Source organism: Festucalex cinctus, chromosome 5 (assembly GCF_051991245.1).
Source record: "Festucalex cinctus isolate MCC-2025b chromosome 5, RoL_Fcin_1.0, whole genome shotgun sequence".
Taxonomy (NCBI): Eukaryota; Metazoa; Chordata; class Actinopteri; order Syngnathiformes; family Syngnathidae; genus Festucalex; species Festucalex cinctus.
In genome coordinates this window covers 27,195,479-27,214,707 of record NC_135415.1, presented here as the reverse complement: position 1 = coordinate 27,214,707, position 19,229 = coordinate 27,195,479, and the positions used below count along the sequence as shown (strand labels likewise).

General features: G+C 39.9%; 1 protein-coding gene across 2 annotated transcripts; it reads right to left on the bottom strand.

Moving 5' to 3' along the window:
* Positions 1-1,247: 1,247 nt before the first annotated feature.
* zfr (zinc finger RNA binding protein) lies at positions 1,248-19,161 on the bottom strand. Of its 2 annotated transcripts, XM_077520900.1 has the most exons (20): positions 19,020-19,161; positions 18,788-18,869; positions 17,406-17,688; positions 16,370-16,511; positions 15,795-16,013; positions 15,406-15,647; positions 14,246-14,452; positions 13,220-13,523; positions 12,931-13,112; positions 12,576-12,695; positions 11,825-11,970; positions 10,728-10,881; positions 10,095-10,315; positions 8,788-8,938; positions 8,488-8,629; positions 6,520-6,617; positions 5,694-5,789; positions 4,257-4,368; positions 3,259-3,356; positions 1,248-2,247 (listed from the first exon to the last, which is right to left on the bottom strand). In XM_077520900.1, exons 1-20 carry the CDS (start codon positions 19,054-19,056, stop codon positions 2,065-2,067), a joined length of 3,219 nt encoding a protein of 1,072 aa, XP_077377026.1. In that variant the 5' UTR covers positions 19,057-19,161; the 3' UTR covers positions 1,248-2,064. The 2 variants fall into 2 exon arrangements, 1 of the variants encoding a protein (XP_077377026.1); XR_013283470.1 differs by lacking the exons at positions 1,248-2,247; positions 3,259-3,356; positions 6,520-6,617 and having other exon boundaries at positions 4,316-4,368.
* Positions 19,162-19,229: the final 68 nt, after the last annotated feature.

Below are 19,229 nucleotides of genomic sequence, written 5' to 3'. Positions count from 1 at the left end.
TAAATGCCACCAATTCCAAACAATGCTTTTTGTTAGACTTTACACCCATCTGTTTGGCTGGATCGGACATTTTGAATTTATGCAAAATCGGTGATTGGCTCTGATGTCTTAATTTGCCAGACTGATCAATGAGATCGGCTCCGTGAAATAAGACATATTTTGCTCCATTCTCTGATTGAATTGGTGATCATTTTTGTCAAACTCAATCGCTGATTGGCTGAAAAATCCTGATAGTGTCAAGCCTGCTTTTTGTGGTCTGTAATACTCTAAATTGTCCCTCATGACAAATGAGGTCACTTACCCCAAATTTTTGTAAAATGCAAAAAAATATTCATTGAATGTTCATTTTGTGTGTGGTTTTATAGACCAGAATGTTTAAATCACTCTAGTTTAACAAAACTAAACCCAAAAAACTAATAATGTAGCTGTGACGAAATCAGGAAGCCATTACTTAGGAACAAACAACAAACCAAACATGGCGACATTGGTGGACGAATGCATGGATGCTGTGATTGATTTTGTTCTCACAGAATTACTCACAGTTTCCTTTAAGAAGAACAGCGAGATGCACTCCGTGCTTTTTTTTTTTTTTTTTTAATTCATGCACCACCAACCCATTCGTTGCAGTGATTGGTCAAAACAGAAGTAGGGTAGGCGTGCACTAGTTGGCGAATCATCCAATCAGGTCGTAGTATTCTACAGAACGTGCCCATTTGCCGACCGGTCCAAAATAAGTTGCTATAAAGTCCACACATCACAAACATACTCATTAAAAAAATAATAAAAAAATCTTACCGCTTTTACAGTAGAAAATACACCTCAAGTGGCCCAGTCAAGAGTCCTGACACCGCTGTCACATTTGATATATTCATTCAGAAATACGGGCAACACCAAATGTTCACATTCCATTTAAAGCAACCGTATTCATGAGAACTTGAGTTTAGAGGCTCTTTTAGACATCCACATTATCCCATACAAGTTCATTAGGAAGATACCAGGGGGGGTTTCATCGTGTGCACTGCTGACGTGGCCTCCTTGACAAACTTTTGACTTTCAACCAGTCTTATTGTTGTCCCCTACAATTCCATCCAAATTTTTGACCGGGGAACATAAGAAAATACAATGTTTAGTACTGTACTGGAGCAGATTAGCAATTACAAGGCAAAATGAACTAAATGTTATCTATTGAAATAATCGACCAAGCATCATCATCTTCATTCATGAGACAGTCAAAAAGTACACAGCACTTTTAATGTGGAAATGAGTTTATTGTGCTACTGGAATTGCACGGCAGGCGCATGTCAACAAGCGTTCATAACACATCAAATGGAGAAGTCCAGTACAAGGACCTTCCTTCCCTTTCCAAGCAGGATTCGTGTTCATTCCAGCATTGAATGTAGCACCTAGCCAAGACAGAAGGGCAAGGAGAAGTACATTTCCAATTCCAATATAGGATGCATTCAGAATATAATCATGCTCTCCACAAATCAAAGCCTTGCTTCGTCTATGATTAGAATTATACATGGAATTTCAAATTTCAGGACCTTTTCGAGGAGTAATTTGGCCAGATTAATACGCCACAGTAGCAAAAACACATCTTGGAACAGAACTATACAGATGAATGAAGGCGTTGGCAATGATAACTGCTCACCTCCCGATCCACAATAGAATAAAGCGTATTTCTCCATCACATCAAAGCAAGCAAGGAAAGTAACAGCGGATTGTTAAGAAAGCCCACTTGACAATATCACAAAACGGAATAATTTAACTGTTAAGATTAAAAAAAAAAACAAAAAAACAACTGCGGTAACTTGTACAGATGGAACCCAACCATTAAGAAATCTACAACTAAAACCAAGACACAAACACGGCTTTGCTTCTCTATTACACGTGAGGCTGCGATTACACTGGCGTTTCTATAGCTTAGTAACAAAAACAAAAGAAAAAAATAATAAAAGCTTGACTTTGGAGCTAAGCCAGGACACAGGTGATGGTGGACCCCATTTTAAACATACACATTTTTTTTGTTTGTTTTTTTGTTTGTCTTCTAACAGATTGTGACCCTTACAAAATATCATAATCCTTCTTATCCTTTTTGCCTTCCCCCTCAAAGTTGTCCGCCCCATCACTGTTGTCGTGGCGACGCTTGCGGCTGCTGTTGACTCCGAAACGAGGGTTCGTCTGCGGCAGAGGGTCCATACCCAAAATCCGATGAATATGACGGAATGCCAACAGCCTCAGCGCCAACTGAAGAGACAAAGACAGAAAACACATACAGCCATTTAGCACATAAGTTGAATTCTGCTGTTATCCAGGTAGGCTCACTTTGTTTTTTTGTTTTTTTATATTTTTTCGTTGTCTCCTCAGACAAAAATCTTAATTTTTTGGGTTGTTTTGCAGCTTCTCCTTGACAACAGTAATCACGCATAGACGTTCAACTTGACTTCCATCTTTGGAACAAATGAGGAAAGCTATGCTGTAAAGCAGTCTGCATGTTTGTAGTTTTTTTTTTTTTTTATGTGGCAGTGTTCCCACCATCCTCCTCAAAGTTGTTTCGTGCAAGTAAAAATGATACAGACAACTAATTACTTATTTAGCCATTTTTGGCAGTCAAACATGAATATTTTGCCTATAATAAATGTCATATTTTCATTATTTTTCATGTACAATTAGTACCTTTAAAAACACATTTTGCAACTTGCTGTCGACTGAAAATGACATCACGAGGGCTCAGGTAACCAATCACAGCTCAGCTTGTGAATGTCACATGACCAAACAGAACAGGTGAGCTGTGATAGGTTACCTGAGCCCTTGTGATGTCATTTGCAGCCGACAGCAAGTTGCAAAATGTGTTTTTAAAAGGTACTAATTGTACGTGAAAAATAATGAAAGTATTAAATTAATTAGAGACAAAATATTAACTTTTTATTGCTATAATGGGCTAATAAGTGAAGTATCCCTTTAATGTTGGTTTAATAAAATGTTTATGTACCTGAAGTACTAATGGTATCGGTGCCAGTGACTACTTAAGAGTTGTTTACTAGTACTGATCTTGGAAAAAAATAGTATGAAAAAAAAAATCCCTATTTTTTTTTTTTTTTATGTATATTTTACACAACGTCACACTATTTGAATTTGGGTTCGTACCACATTACGATGCTGGTTTGAATTCAATTCATCGGTCAAGCCTTATCGCAAGCGTTTTACATGCATTTCACAATGTCACAAATACAGGAAAGAAAAATGAAGAACTTGTACTTGGGCACTTAAGGTTATGTCCTCTCTCTCCTGCTGTCCAATAGGTGTCAGGGTATCGACAGCACTCTTTTCACAGGGATCCATCAGCCCGGGCCCACCTGTTAAAACAAATGCCCTTATCAATGTGAATGTAGTAAAATGTCAGCCAAAAAGTAAAGCGCTGGGACTAAGACAATCAATGTATTTGAAGATTACGAAAAAAGTTCAACGAATGAAAGGATGACTTTTCTGCAAAAGCAACCTTAGAGCAGCATGGTGAAGCCTCACCAGACAACAAACCAAAGCAACAACATTTATTTATTTATTTTTTTAAAATGGCATAATAACTCAAGACTGTCAAAACATTTACCGCTGCACTATTCAGTTCCTTGAAAGATAAGGATTGATACTGCAATTTTAAATATAAAAAATTCACAATATTAGATTATTTAATACAGGTAGTCAGCTAATATTTAAGTGCGCGCCACATCATACATTACGGTACATTATCGTACTGTAGTGCCCCTCTTTGCCACAACCCGCCGAGCAGCACAACGCCATTTGCACACGTCATCTACCTCCCCTGTCCGGCGATTAACGGCACAGGAGCCACGACCCAGTCGTCGTCTTTATCAGCATAGTAGCAAAACGTACAATATCGCTTCAGCTTCGAAATCATTTGAATCTGACTTGCCGGTTGCCATCTTGACTCGTCATACGTGACAATCGCATTCGTGTGCCCTTCACGGACAGTCGGAAAACACTTTCCTGAAACCATTCCACCCGATATGTAACGTCTTCCACTTCAGCAGCCTCACATGAACGCAGCTCAGTAAATCCTCGACCATCATATGTACAAGTGAAAAGTATGCAATACTCGAGCAGTAAAAAGTGGCAGATTTAGATTTAAAAAAATATGGGCTGGACTTTGGAGGTGCCTGTTAGGCGAACCAAATAATTTATATCTGAATTAACAACAGGAATGATCTAATGAAGAAAAAGAAAAAAAGAAATCTTACCAGAGAGTAAAATCCCAGATGAAATACATTCAAAGACGCGCCTCAGTGCGTCACCTGGGCTAAGCGGCGCAGAGGCACTGCTGATGGCCTTTTCCACAAGCAGCTCCATGGCCTAATGTGGGACAAGGGATCACAGCTTTAGAGTTCCAACATTACAATTAACCGTTTTGACAACTGGGACGCAGTGTCAATTATATAACGAAGCGACACGCTCCTAACCAAGGAACTTCTCTTCAACTACTAGCAGTTTGTGATTTCATTCCAGATACAAAATATGAGCTCAAAGTACTCAACTATGCGAGCAGAGTGAACCCATTGGAGAGGAGAAAACATGGCTAGTTCAACTAAAAACCTTGAAAAGGCAAAGCCTCCAAACCCATTCAGGTCAGCAGTGTAGGAGCATTTCGGCTACCTGGTCGAGAACAGAAATGGAATTCTACATATTTTGCCACAAGTGTTTAAAAAATAAAAATAAAATAATAATAATAATAAAATAAATTAAATAATAAAATCCCCAAGTCAGGTCAAATGTTGATGCACCTTCAAAGACACCATCCCAAAATTAAGTCGGGCATAAAAAAAAAGAAAAAAAAAAAGAAAAGAAAAAAAAGCACAGCCTACTGTGACAAATATATTAATGGTGCTGTTATGTCACTACTGAATATTTTTAGAATTGATTAATCTATCGATTATTCAATCGATTGATTGACTAATTGGATTCCTTTTATTTTGAACTAAAGTGCATTACAAAAGCATTTTTCCTTGATTAGTATTTACAAATTCATTTGCTCCCAAAAACATATAAATACGTTCTATTTTAAATATTACCATGGTCCAAAAAACGTATTTATAAATATACGTTCTTATGGGGTTTTTTTTTTATGCTAGAGCATACAGAAGGATTTGATGCAGCCTCTGCACAACAGCTAGCATGTGGCAGCAGAGATAAGAGATCAACCAGGGCCATATTGCAAAAAGCTCTTTTCCCCACTGTTTTAAACAGATTTGTGAATAATGATGAAACTTCAGTGCAATTAGAATCGTCTCTAGATTGGGACCATTGTCACCGATATCCAATCCAATTTATTTTCCATATCGGATGGGAGCATCCCTAGTTTATACATGTTAAACGACTACATTTATATGATATATAAGCTTCTGTTCGTCATCCATCTTCTGTATGACTTATCCTCACTAGGGTCACGGGTGATATTTATCATATGCCATTTGATTTATTCATGAAAAAAAAACAAAAAAAAACTGATTGTATATTACACCGTGGGTCAGAAATTGAGATAGAAATGGATTCTTAGCTCAAGTGTATTGTCACAGATATAACAGTAACCGATTTGACTCAATTACAGACAAGACAGGAAGAGGATTTTTGTGATTGTCATTTTGTTCGATAAGCTGACATCGTAATATGGGGACACTCACCCATCCTGGGAAGGTCGACCAGGTTGGAACTCGTTCACACAGGTCTCGGAGTATCCGAATGATGATCACGCATGACTGCAGTCCATTTGCTCTAGCCTTGTGATATAATAAAGTTACACTTATGTGCCAAATCAAGGGTGAATTTTGGATAGTCAATCCATTCTTAGAGGTCCAACAACTACTGTACATAATGGAAGCTTGAGTATGGTTTAAGGCCTTTAATGAGCCATCAAAATTTGCAATCAGCTGCCATTGGCAGTAGCCTTGTACCTCACAGTTAGTAAGAGTTCAAAGTTTGCAAGATGCGCAAGAAACGAGGACTTTCCTTGCCATCTTCTAAACCCTGACCCGAGGTTTTTCAAGGAAACCCACAAACATGTATTTCAAAATACAAGAGTTCAACTGAGAGAGAATGGAGACTGAAGGAGCACAGGAAATCTGCAATAATTTACCTGTGATTCGGCACAAGAAGTGGTCTCACAGGAAAATAATCAGATTTTCCTTTATCTCTCAATCTCCATTTCATACATATGTAGAATAACAAAAGGACACAAACTCTGTTGCACAACTTGGTGCATGTTATCATGCAGCCTTATGGAATCCTTTGCAACTTACAATTGAAAAGGCAAAACACTAGGATGCCAATTATCGGACAAGATTTATATTGAGTACATAAAATAGTCACTAATCAATTTCTTCATAGGCATCTTTTTTAAGTGCATAATTTCCTCAGTAATAGAAGATTCAAATATGTGCAAACAAAATAAATTAAACAAATAATGCATCTCATAAGGCTACAATAATAAAGTAAGATGATGTTCCGAACCTGGAACCACTTAGCGTGGCGCAGAGCAGCCAGAGCGTCAAGGCATTTTTGCCTGTCCAAGACGTCCGCTGGGTCTTTCACCAAACCCGAAGTTACATCTAAAAATGGATTTGAAGTGTCAAAATGTTGATGGGGAACGGGTGTTTGACCAGGTCAGCAAGGCTGGCAAAGAACAAACACATTGCCACACATACCAATGATTCTTTACAAAGCAACCCACTTTCTTTTTTTTTTTTTTCTTTTGATAACTTTCTTCAACTTTGACATTATGAACAATAAATATGTAACTTTAACAATCTGACTTACTGGATAGCTACACACTGAGAATGTATGCTACGTCATTTGATTTAGACTCAATATTGTAGATTGCTTTATTTGGAAACCACCATATCCTAGTCCACACAAGTTTAGGCTGACACCATTTGCAACCATTAACATTTTATCAGGTAATAGATTTGTTAAAACAAAATACTTTAGTTATCATGAGAACTGTAGACCTTCAATGAAACACAGAGAAAGATGATGGATCTGGATGACCAGTAAAATGTGTCGTACAAGACAAAGTAAAGGTCAAGACCTACAACAGCGACCTGATAAAAAGCGGCATGGCAAAATGGTAGGTGTGGCAACATTTTTGGGGTGTGGGAAAACCTTGGTCAAAAATCCTTCCGGAGCTGTTGGGCCCTACGAAATCTCTGATGGGAGAAATCAGTGGACAATTCCTTTTCATTTTGCTCAAGGCAATTTGTTGAACATGTGAACACTATGACAAAAATGAAGTAGCAATGAGTGCTGAAGGAGAGGGGGAAAAAAAATGCCAGCAATCAAGAGGTTAGGATTTCACTGCATGCATACCTGGCATCAGTGGGCTGGAATAAGACCTCAACAGACATTGCATGTCAAAGGCTGAATGAACTCAGGTCTAACCAACCAGTCTACTCAAGCCTTTATACCTCAGCGTCAATAATACTCCCCTAAGAAAACAAATTAATTGATCTAATTTTAAAGATTGTATAGCTCGTGGCTGTGTTCAGAAGACAATGTTGGTGTTTTGAATCTGGCATTGTTGGAGGTATACTTAAAATGTATTGAGCCACATTTTCAATTCAAAATATGCTAATCTACTCAGGGGAGCACGTTGGATCAAGAGACAGCATGGTGAACTGTTCACCAGAACACAAAAATCCCATTTGTTTCCTGTGGGGGGGGGAAAAAAATCATTTGTTGCGAGGGGGATTCTGATCTGCCTTGATCAAATGTTGATTTGAATGCTGGGTTGCAAAACAACCGTGACTCTTTGTCGAACAAAATGAATAAAACAAAAACAAAAACAACAAATCTATCGTTAATTCCTGCAAACAAATTTTTCTTGACTATTTTTGTTTTTAAAAGACCAAAATTCACATTTAAAGATCAATTTCAAAACACAGCCAGAATCCCTGAGAACACAGGAAACAAAATTTCTCCAGGGTATAACTAGACTTATCACAATGCAAACACTGATCATGCTTTGCTTGAAAGGGATAGCATCTGAGAAGAGTTATAGAGCGGAAAGACTAAAGAGCAATACTGCTGGCACCCTTTTTTTTTTGCTTTACATTTCAAGTGATCTCTTCAGCAATTGTGAGAGCATAAGTTAAAGTAGAATGTTATTTATTAGGCTCCAACCTCACTTTAATTATGTCAAAGAAAATAATTTTAACCATTTGTGGTTTAACAAACATTTATATAAACAAAGCCTGAAAGAAAGAGGTTCTTTTTTTTTTTTTTAAACTTTAGAAGCCAGATGTTTCTGACATGAAAGAACATGTAGCCAGAATGCTTCTTTAAGGCCCAAATTATTTTTGTGGTGTGCCAGCAGCACAAAACTCTCAGTGTCAACCAACGTACTGGAAATGATTTCATCGGGAAATAGCAGAGACAATATATAAGGAGGTAAAACATAAAGCTGTTTTTGGCTTTCCCAACCTCCATCCCGGCCATTTTCCTCTCTGATGACAGGTGACGTCAAAGTGATGGTCACTTGCATCTTTGGCTCCGTACAGGATGCAAGAATGATGGCCGCTTCTTGGAGAGACCCTTTAACATCATATTTTTCCGGTGCTACTATCTGGAAAGATAAAAGCACATGCAAAATAAAACAAGTATAATAAGTATTAAAAACAACAACAACAAAAACAATGACTTAATATTGAACACTTAAAAATGTTGAGCTTATTAAAGTGGTGAGTTCAGAAATAGATCAAACGAGAACTGTAAAGACAGTACTGTTAGTTGTTTAGGGAGGAGCTCCACAATTCGTGTAAGTAGACTCATGGTGGGGTTTTCTGAGCAGAGCAGCACTAAGTTGACGTTCTTGTCGCCACGAAGAAGCAACCCTTTTGCCAGAACTCCCACTCTCATCACACCCTTCAGGGCTCTACAGAAATACAAAAGAAACATGATCATTCCAACAGCGATAATGTTATTGTTGTGTTTAATTCATTTACTACAAAGGGAACGAAAGACAAAATACTTTTGCACAAATACTGTACATTGTTATGTGCCGGCACCCGATCTGATTACGGTAATATTGAATAAGAATTAAAACAGGATAATTAATCAACTGAAATTGTCATCAGCCGCAGCCCGGAAGTGACAAAAACACTGCAGTTGCGTTTTTCCTGCTACTTTAAGCACTTTTGCGTAAGCCTGGTTTGTTAAAAAACAGATTAGTAGGAAGTGCAAATGTGTCAGGATGTCAACTTCAAATACTTGCAAGAGTACAGACATTTGCACCTATTGCTTTGGGGGAAAAAAAAATAGTGGGCGGCTCTCACGGACCTGCCTGGCCATCATCACTCACGAATATGGCCAAACTGTACATTTTTAATTAAAAACAGCGTCATAATAAATTAGACAATTAACATTATTTCGGGGCGGTGTTGTGTTGATGACATTAACTCTTTTACTGCCACACGTTACCCAACCCCCCCAGATTCCGTCACGTTTCAGATTCCGTCACGTTTCACTGTAATTCCATATACCGGCAATCCACAGAAAAGCGATACAATGCTGCCATTTGCTGGCGACAGTTTGTGGTGTTTTTGATTCCACAACCCATTTACTAGGCAGCACTCCACTTTAGACGTTGCACTTCCCATTCATAATTTAAAAAAACAAAAAAAACAAAAACAAAACGGAGTTGACATCATTTAACGTTTTTGGCAGTCAAAGAGTTAATATAACAGACCTGGGAAACGTACAGCCTGGCTTCACATCCGACCCGCACAGTCGCTCAACAGCCCTCAAAGTGACCATGAAGTCAAACGTAAAATATGTGCTGCTTTTATTTTGAAAGTTGTGCTTTTATTTTATATGTATACATTTGGATGCTAGTACAAGCAAGGTCGCAAGGAAGAGCTACGATTTGTTCCTGCAATGTTGCCAATTTTGTGATGTTTTTCATCGATTGATAGGATCTGCAGGAATCTTTTGCACAAATACAATTGTACAGGATAAAGAAAGACTGAGAAGTTCAAGGTTTACAGTTCCTGTAATGTGCATACAATTAAGAATCACCACTGCTATCATACCTGTCGATGTCGCTCCTATCTTTGGATGGTTCTTTCTTTTCTTTGTCATCTTCTTCCTGGACCTTGTCTTCATCTGTTATTATGTCTGAAACCAGTTTGAGGGCACGCTCCGTGATTGACACAATTTTCTGAATGGACTGCAGCTCCTCCTCTGAGGGGTAGATGGAAGCATGCTTGGTCATGACATAGCGGTCATCTGAAGAGTCAGGTCGGCGTGGGGGCTGCAGAGCACAAAAGGTATTAAGTTCAATATTAAATTCCTCATTTCAAAACAGAATAAAGTAGGATTCTGTAGTGACTTTCTCCATTGATTGGCCTCTGTGTTACACGAGCGTGCATTGCTGTCTCAATTCATGCTTTCCCTGACCTGACCTGGAGGCAATTTAAGGTTCAGATTGTGACATACTGTACCAAATGATGGATGGGATAGGGGGATAGTTTATTCATCCACAAGGAAATTCTCTTTACTAGTTGTACAAGAATAGATACCAGATTTGTAGTTTACAAAACAAGAAAGTTATCAGTTATCGATATTACTGTGGAGGAACAGGAAGATTGTGGTATTTGGTATTGGTGGGAAAAAAACGATTGAGGGAAATAAAAGTTATGGTGCACCCCTACCCTTGACCTTACCAGAGGACCCTGTGGCTGCAAACCTGGGATACCAGGTCGGACTCCAAGTAGCCCCGGAGGGCCAGGTGGATACCCTCCATCAGGTCCACGACGACGTTCATCCCAGTGGTGTTCTTCCTCCATACGCCTCCAGTACATGTCCTCTTCATAGCGCCTGAAGGTAAGTGGCAGCTCAAATTATTTCTTGGTCTTTTACAGACCAGACCTTCCAGAATGTCTGACACAAAACTGATCTCGATGTTTATTGTAATTATCATCCGTTAGGTCTTGCCATACTTCATTTACGTTAAATGTTAGGGCAACACCAGATATTTTTCTCTTTCATATCTGTGTAAGATTACCAACCAAGAAGTAACCAAATTAGTCATTTGGGACTGAAACTGAAACAGTTTGGGAGGTTCACAGGCAGACTTCGTTCCAGATCTGTACTTTCTACGTGGACTGATTATTTAATTATTTTGATGAATGACTGCAACCTCAAGCTTCTTGCCTCACCATCTTTTAACGGAATCGTCATTGATGGATTATCGTATTTCAACCACAGACTCTCATGGTCATTGGGGTAGTAAACGTGGTTGCACTGGCGCGACTAGATTCTAATTTTAGTTGTACTGCCTCAAACTGTAGGGGAAAATTCAACTAATTAGTGGCTGTCTGGAGCCCTGCAGTCAATTATGTGACCTTTTTTTCATTTCAAATCCATTGTGGTTGTGATTAGAGCCAAAAAGAGGAGAACTGTGTCAGAATTTTGTGACATTTTTGTTTGCTGGTGCGCTGTGAGATTTTTGTAATAGGAAAAAAAAAAGGGTGCCAGTAAAACACTGCATTAAACCAGTGTTTTTCAACCCTGGTCCTCGGAGCACATTATCCAGCCTGTTTTCCATGTCTCCCTTTTCCAATGCAGCTGTTTCCAATCACAGCTCATCAGCAATCTCCGGAGAAGCCTGATAACCATCCTCGGCTGCGTTGGAATAGGGAGACATGGAAAACAGGCTGGATAGTGTGTCCCGAGAACCATGGTTGAGAAACACTAACATTAAACTACTCATTGTATACTGCATATTCTTAACATGCAAAAGATGAAACCACAACCACACCGCATTTCCATTCTCCAACGTTCCTCTTCCTCTCGTCTTCTCCAGTATTCCTCTTTTTGCATCTGCTTCCTCATCTTTTCTTCTTGAATCTTCCTTGCTCTGATGCTAGGTTTTACCTCCACTTGCAGATCTGGATTCACCTTTTTCTGAAAGTGTCAAACCAGCACCGTGAAGGTAAATGAAGGAAATACAGATTCATAAATGAGGGTTTTCGGCGAGAAAATGTGCATTGGAATAATGGATGTATTTCTACTTGGCAACAACCATCAGCGGACTACTTAACGAAATTGAGAAAATGTTCATATTTACAGTCCTTAATTGGACTAAAATGGACTTCATAATAAAGGCGGTAAAATGTGGTAAAATGTCAATTCATCAATTTTCTTGAAGACATTAAATGAATCCTCAACTGAAACACTGTATACTGTATATGCATGTGGTGGAATTGGGCAATCCAGTGACATTGGTTATGAGGAAGGACGTGGAATAGCTGAAGCCAAAAATATGTGAATCGCGGTCTCAGTCATTAGTCTTTACAAGAATAGATAGTATGATTGGTTAAAAAAAATAGAACCAGTAAAGCATAAGGGACTTGGGTCACTGATGTCAGATATTAGTTAAAACCGGTGGAAAAACATTTCAAAGAGAAATATTTCAATGGTCCCACATGTATGATTATTGTAAATAAAAACGGGTTGCCCAACAACCTTACCGGTTTAAGGATGAAGAATAAAAGGTCAATGAAACAAACCTTGTATTGCAGGCGATGTCGACGTCCCTTTAAATGCATTTCTTTTGCATTTGGATCATTGAAACTGCATTCACAGAGCTTGCAATGGAAGCGGATCACTTTTCCTTCATCATTTCGGACCTAGAAATCAGTTTCACATATTAAAGTTGATAGAGCTGAAAATTGTCTCAAAATTATTCTGTAATTTATCAAATGAAAAACAATTTGGTAATCCTTAAATGATCTAAAACAAGAAAAGCTTAGTCTGATTTCATGTCATACACAGAGAACAAAAAGACGTCTTAAATTTTGGGTATCAACTATATTTTCCACATCTTTTCTTTCCTTATTAACTTGAACTTCGATCAAAGCTAACCTCTTCAACATAGTCGTGGCCAACAGGTTGGACGTCATTCTGCAGGGCAGCCAGGGTCGATGCGGATAGAGATTCTGAAACCTCTGTTTTGACATCTGCAGCACCTGAGGACGACATTGCAGTCTTGGGGGTCTCGCCTTTGCCCTCATCAGTTTTCGCTGTGGTTTGCAATTTATTCCCAGCTGCATTCAAAACATGCAAACATAATTATTATTAATTTATACTGCAGTTAGCTACCAACCAACACTTGCAAAAAGGCCAAGAGGCTCTCAGTTATTTGTTTACTCACCAACAAAATTCATCTTGGGTGTGTTGACTTTCTTTCCAGATGGGGTAGAGGTGGCAGCAGACAAATTGTTCATCAGTTGGTTCTTAACACCAATTGCGCTACTGCTGACGAGGCTAACAGGTTTTAGGTATGGAGCACTAGATGAAGAGGCTCCCACACCAAGAGAGCTGCTGGTAGAGGAGCTGTTTAAGGTCGATGTGATGCTTTTGCTTGGGGCAGATGTGCTTGAAGCTGACGTCTGAGTCACCATGCTAGGTTCAGTAGAGGGAATGGGCTTTCCAAGTTTGGTGTGAAGCTTCAAAACCTGTAAGAAATACAGATTAGCCTGCTATAGTTTCGGCAAATCAACATCCAACGTTAGGGGTGGGCGATATGGGAAAAATGTCATATCACGATTCTTTAAAAATAAATTCACGATCTCGATTTTATCGCTATATTTTTTTTTAACATATTTTTAAACTAATCTTCACATTTCTGAACATTTTTGTAAATATATAAAACCCTAAAAGAAAAAGAAAAAACAGACATCTTAAGCCAACTAAGCTTCCTGAACAGGTTTCAATTGAAATAGTGTAATTTTTATCAAATAGGCTGGAGTGTGACGCACGGTGGACTGTGCGTGCTGTGACTGGTTGGTCGGGTACACGTCAGCAGCTGTGGTCGATATTCTCCCAGACAACACGAGGCAGTAAAGAGTGCCAACGGTGTATGAACAGCGTTTAACACCACAATAGAAATTGAAAATGTTTTTTCCTCAATAAACTATCGACAAAAACAGTTTGGAATGAGTTAGCAAAGTAAATAAAACAGAATAGGAAAGTTGAAAACACGGTTTACGAAAGCGTGGGCAATGTGGACGTGTCGCGGCGCAGGGAGAGTTGCATACCCGTCGGCTGTCGGGTAAGGTTCTGAGGTGGTCATTTTAACATGACCTAAATAAAACGGACATTTTCTATGCACAAAAAAAAAATGTGTTGGTATTCATTCATATGGTGATGGAATGCAATGTTCCAATTATTCCCATACCTTCTGATGTTTGGCTCCTCGAATGTGGGCAGCATATGCATCCGCACCGGTGCAGGAAACATCACAAAGCTCGCAGCGGAGTTGGTTCTGAGAACTTCGGGCCAATAACCCACCACCACTACCACTGCTGCTGTTACTGCTCTGTGAAACCTTCAATGCTGCTTCCTTCTTCTTGTGCTTCTGGCCTTCCAGGTGCTCCTTGTAAGTCTGGAATATTTATAGAAATACGAGAGATATGGCTTTACTTCAGACACCATTTCTTCTCAATTCAATGAACAGGAGTGTTTTGCTTTTGGGCATTCTGGTGTTCAGGATGTAATGAGATTATTTTCACAATTTAAAACAGATTCCTGATTTTCTTAATAAAATGTTTCTTTCATGCTTCGATGATAACGGTCCACAATCAAGGATTAAAGTACACTAATCCATTTGATGTAAGCTCACACCTCGACTATGTTAGAATGATGAACAAGGGCAGAGCTAGTCTGGGTCTCCAATCTGTATTGTGTGATAGTGAAGCCAACTGAGCCCACATGAGAGAGAAAAAGCATTGATTGTACTCATTGTAGCAGCACTAAATCATCAAGTCACTAAATTACATGCGCATGTGGTGCATAATACAAATAACATGAATATATGCCAAACAAGTGAGTCTTAACTGGTTATCCCAAACTAATGCTGATGACACTGTTAGCTGTCTGCATCTCAGAATAGTGGAACACAGTCGCTCTGGTTAACTTTAGGATTTGACATGATATGGTCTAACGTTAAAGGAACACAAGACTTATGGAAAAACTAACCAGCTATTCTGTGAAATGGTTAAGTTGAACTCTTCCCTGGAAAAATTGCCAATTTATGTTGAGCAATTGTGATTTTATAGCACTATTTATTAATATTTTTGCGTTAAGTACTGTATCGGGCAACTTGCTGGAATACTTTCCTCTCGACCAGAACTCGTGTCACGGAACGCTGTCAGGGGTAAGTCAGTTCTGATCGCGCACTACTTGAGGTGAGGATGAAATACAGATTAATATCTAAAAATCCGAACTATGCCTTTTTTCTTTGTTTTGTTTTTTGTCGATGTTTCCGTGAGGCGCTCGCACGATGGGAGTTCACTCGTACACTCTCTGGTGACCTTCATATCCAATTTTCAAACTCACCTGAGGGCCAGCACAGCTGATCTTACAGACGTCACAATAGTGGATTTGTGGGGGTTTTGGTGGCTGCTTGGGTCGGAGCTGCTTATTCTGAAAGGGAGGTTTCTTAGTGAAAGTGTTTCCAGTCCATGCTGCAGTTGCAGCCACAGCCGCCACCGCCTGCTTTTGGTGCTGCTGCTGCTGCTGTTGGTAATAACTTGAGGCAGCTGAATAGACTGCGGCTTCATATCCTGAATATGAGGTCCCTAGAAAATGGGGGGGGGGGAGTTTTCATTGCGATCTTTCCATCATTGCCTTTACTGCTGATGTGACATCAAACCAACGCGCACTATTAATTACAGTATGTTGTGGTGGGCAAACCTCCACCATATTTTGCAGAGACAGACACTTACCGGAGTAGGTGACAGCATTTGTGCTGTAAGTCGGACTCTGGGAATATGACGGGACCACGGAAGCGGCAGCAGCCACAGGCTGGACAGTGGAGGTCACAGGGTAGATGGGGAAAGAGGATGTTGCGGGACTGGGTGCAGCTGGTTTAATCACCGTCACCTGACGAGTCTGCTGGCTCTGGGTGTATGATGTTACCCCCTGACTATAGCCTGGTTTGGGGGCTGGTGAACCAAAAAATAGATATTCACAGGCTTGGTTATCATGACAAATGAAAAACTTCACTATGGGATAATTTTGGTCATTAGGCCAAGGTAGCAACATTACAAATGTTTAGGTGGGTCCAACTGACAATGTTCAAAAGTAATGCAGTAATGAAGTGATGCAGAAAAAAATAATTCCTATCTCAGTTCAATAAATAAATTTAACTCAAAACAATTTTATTTACAATCGATTATGAACTAGAAAACGTAATCAGTGCCCAAGAGTGGTATAAAATATAGTACAACGGTGATGTGGAGTTAAAAAGCCACAGAGAGATGAAAATCTATGAATTACTCAAGAAAACATTTACTCCAACCTGTTTGATAGTAGGACTCTGCGACAGTAGGTTGCGGCTGAGCAGCAGCCGCAACCACTGCAGTTGCAGTTGGCTGCTGGTAATACTGCTTGCTGTCATATGCTACAGCAGAAGCTGTGGAGCGGACATAAGAGTAGGAGTCCTGACAATGACAAAAATATAAAATAAATGAGTAACAGTCATATTCTTGCATTTCTAATTCCCTCATCTTCAATACAAATGCCTTTGTAGTGCAGTGCATTTACACCAGAAACCCCAAACCTCATCAGAAACATCAGAAATTCTTCCCTACATTCCATTGCAGCTGACTAAAGAAACAGTTACACAAGTTGCCGACAAAGCTGTACCACTACATAGAGTTGAAGACGGCGGTTTTGGAGTTGTTGAATTCGGCAGCGTGCCTCTTACAGGTGCCGGTTGGACTTCCAGACTGAATGACCCCTTAACTGGTAAAGATTTTCGTGCTCGTGCCCGTGAAATAAAAAGTCCAAGTCCAAATTTAAAATCCAAAAAACAAACAAACAAAAAAAAACAATACGTATCCGACCGCCACCAAAGTATCGGGATCCGGACTGTGAGAGTTACAGAAGTGGATCGTCCCAGCTCTAGAGTTTTTTAAGCAGACAAATAACATTTGCAATTCAGCCACTAGATGGTGCACTAACAGAGGAAATACAAATTCGATCACAGCCACCATTGCAATACTGCATGTGTCTGCAAAAATAAAGTCTATGTATAAAAAAAAACATGGGACGCTCCAAACATTGTTCTGGCGGAGGTTCGAGGCAGAAAATATAAGTCCTCCTAATTTTAAAGTCAACTTTTCCGACATGGTCGACTCTTTTTCTCAACCGTACAGACCATATTTCCGAACGCACCCACACGCAACAAGCTCTATTTTCATGGTCTCCTACCACAAATGACTAGTATAAGTATCGAGAGTATCATTATATAAGTAGTTCCGAAGATTTGAAAAATACTTGAATTGCGAGTTTTTAACCCAAGACAACCATGAGCATAAAATCCAGCTGTGTACCTGGTAGTTTTGTGAGGTGACAGGTGGAGGTGGTGGAGGAACTTCAGCCTGCCGCTGAGTGTAGCCATAGTCAGCTGTAGCATGAGTTGGCTGGTATCCCCCATATGCTGCAGCAGTAGCAGCAGCAGCCACTGCAACTGGCGCCGGCCGGGCAACGGCTACGGTCGCCGCCGTGGGCGCGTAGGCTGCTGCCACAGTGTGAGCTGCCACAGGTGCTTGGTGAACTGTATAACTGGCCACCGTGGTGGGATGGGTGTATGCTACACCGGCAGTTGGCTGCTGACTGGCAGGAGGAAAACAAAGCGGTTTTTAGTTACGTGTTGCATCTTCCGGCGTCATAAACGTTCACTGCAACAGAAGATCGACATTATTTCTTGAAATGCCTTGAAGTATAATAATAAAAATGTTAACATTGTTACAACTGTAACAGAAGCTAATCTCATTCTGTGGTATTTTTCTCAAAGAAACAGCATGAATACTGCAAAAAAACATATATATATACAACCAAAATATAATAATTGGCTATTTCATGAGCCTGCGATTGGCTGGCAACCAGTCCCAGGGTGTACCCCCGCCTACCTACTGCCCAGAGCCAGCTGAGATAGGCTCCAGCACCCCCCCGCGACCCTTGTGAGAAATAAGCTGTCAATAAAATGGTTGGTTGGTTATTTCATGAGCTAAAAAACGGGGGGGGGGGGGGGGGGGGGGTGAATTCTAGAGGAAAACACTGCAGATTCTATTATCTTTTCTGTTAGTGCCTTTATGATTACATACCTTTGATTTTGCATGCAGCTACGATAAAACTTTTTTTTTTATTTTTTTTAGAAGTGTTCTGGCAATAATTTAGCACTACCTTTATAATGATAGCTACAGCATGGTATATAAAAACATTATTCCTCATTCCTAAGTAACTTTTGGTTTTAAAGTACATCTCAAAATGTTTACATTTACGCAACAGTGTTATGACGTGTATTTTATTTTTATTTTACTTGTTTTTGTTTAAAATAAACATTTTATAACCTGCTAGTGATTGGAATAATACAATTGTCCTAAGGCAAAATCTAAACTCATTCCAAAGTTAGATTATTTGCGAGTGAAAACTAGAATTGAAGTCTCAACTTCCCACTGCATCCTGAAACTCTGATAGGCACGCAATTTACTGATGATCGTCATTCTTGTTTCTCTTGACTTGAGCACTCTAAATGGCCTGCTCAGTGCTCACATCCAACTGGAGCAGAAAAATACTGCCGCCCCCCTCCCCCCGGAATGAACAATGGCAGCAGTGGGAAGCATTCCACTAGCAAGTAAAACTGTATGGACACATACGGTGAGCGATGACCTCCTCGATCATAAGAAAGCTCGCAGAGAGGTGATCGCCTTACCTATACTGCGCGGCAGCGCCATGAGTGAATCCAAAGTAATTGCCGGTAGCCATTTTGGCATCTTCACCAAGCCGGCTGGGCACTGCGGAGGACAGACATGATACAGGGTTACGCTAAGCTAACAGTTAGCAACAAGCTAAACGGAGCACTCCAACGACAAATGACCTTGTTATGCCGATACCGTGTCGACGGCTTTGTAAACAGTAAACATGAATACTGCACTGACACCTACCATAGGTGAAGGATACAACAGGACATATGGGAATCATTGGTTTGGTCTGTTCTATCGACGATCGAGTAGGTCAGCGTATTTGTATTACATGTCGTACCCGGAAATGGCGTTTCGCGAATTCGCGCCTGCGCGATAGCCAACACTAACGGCGACAGACAGACGGACGGAATGCACATGTATTTAGAGGGCAAAATAACTATAAAGTGTTTG

What these genes read in the sequence shown, in the direction of transcription:
- zfr (XM_077520900.1), bottom strand. Translation starts at nt 19,056, where the DNA reads ATGATTCCCATATGTCCTGTTGTATCCTTCACCTATG. An exon ending in TGTTGTATCCTTCACCTATG is followed by an intron (nt 18,870 to 19,019) that starts GTAGGTGTCAGT and finishes TGTCCTCCGCAG; the next exon opens with TGCCCAGCCGGCTTGGTGAA. An exon ending in GGTCGACCTTCCCAGGATGG is followed by an intron (nt 4,369 to 5,693) that starts GTGAGTGTCCCC and finishes GTCCCACATTAG; the next exon opens with GCCATGGAGCTGCTTGTGGA.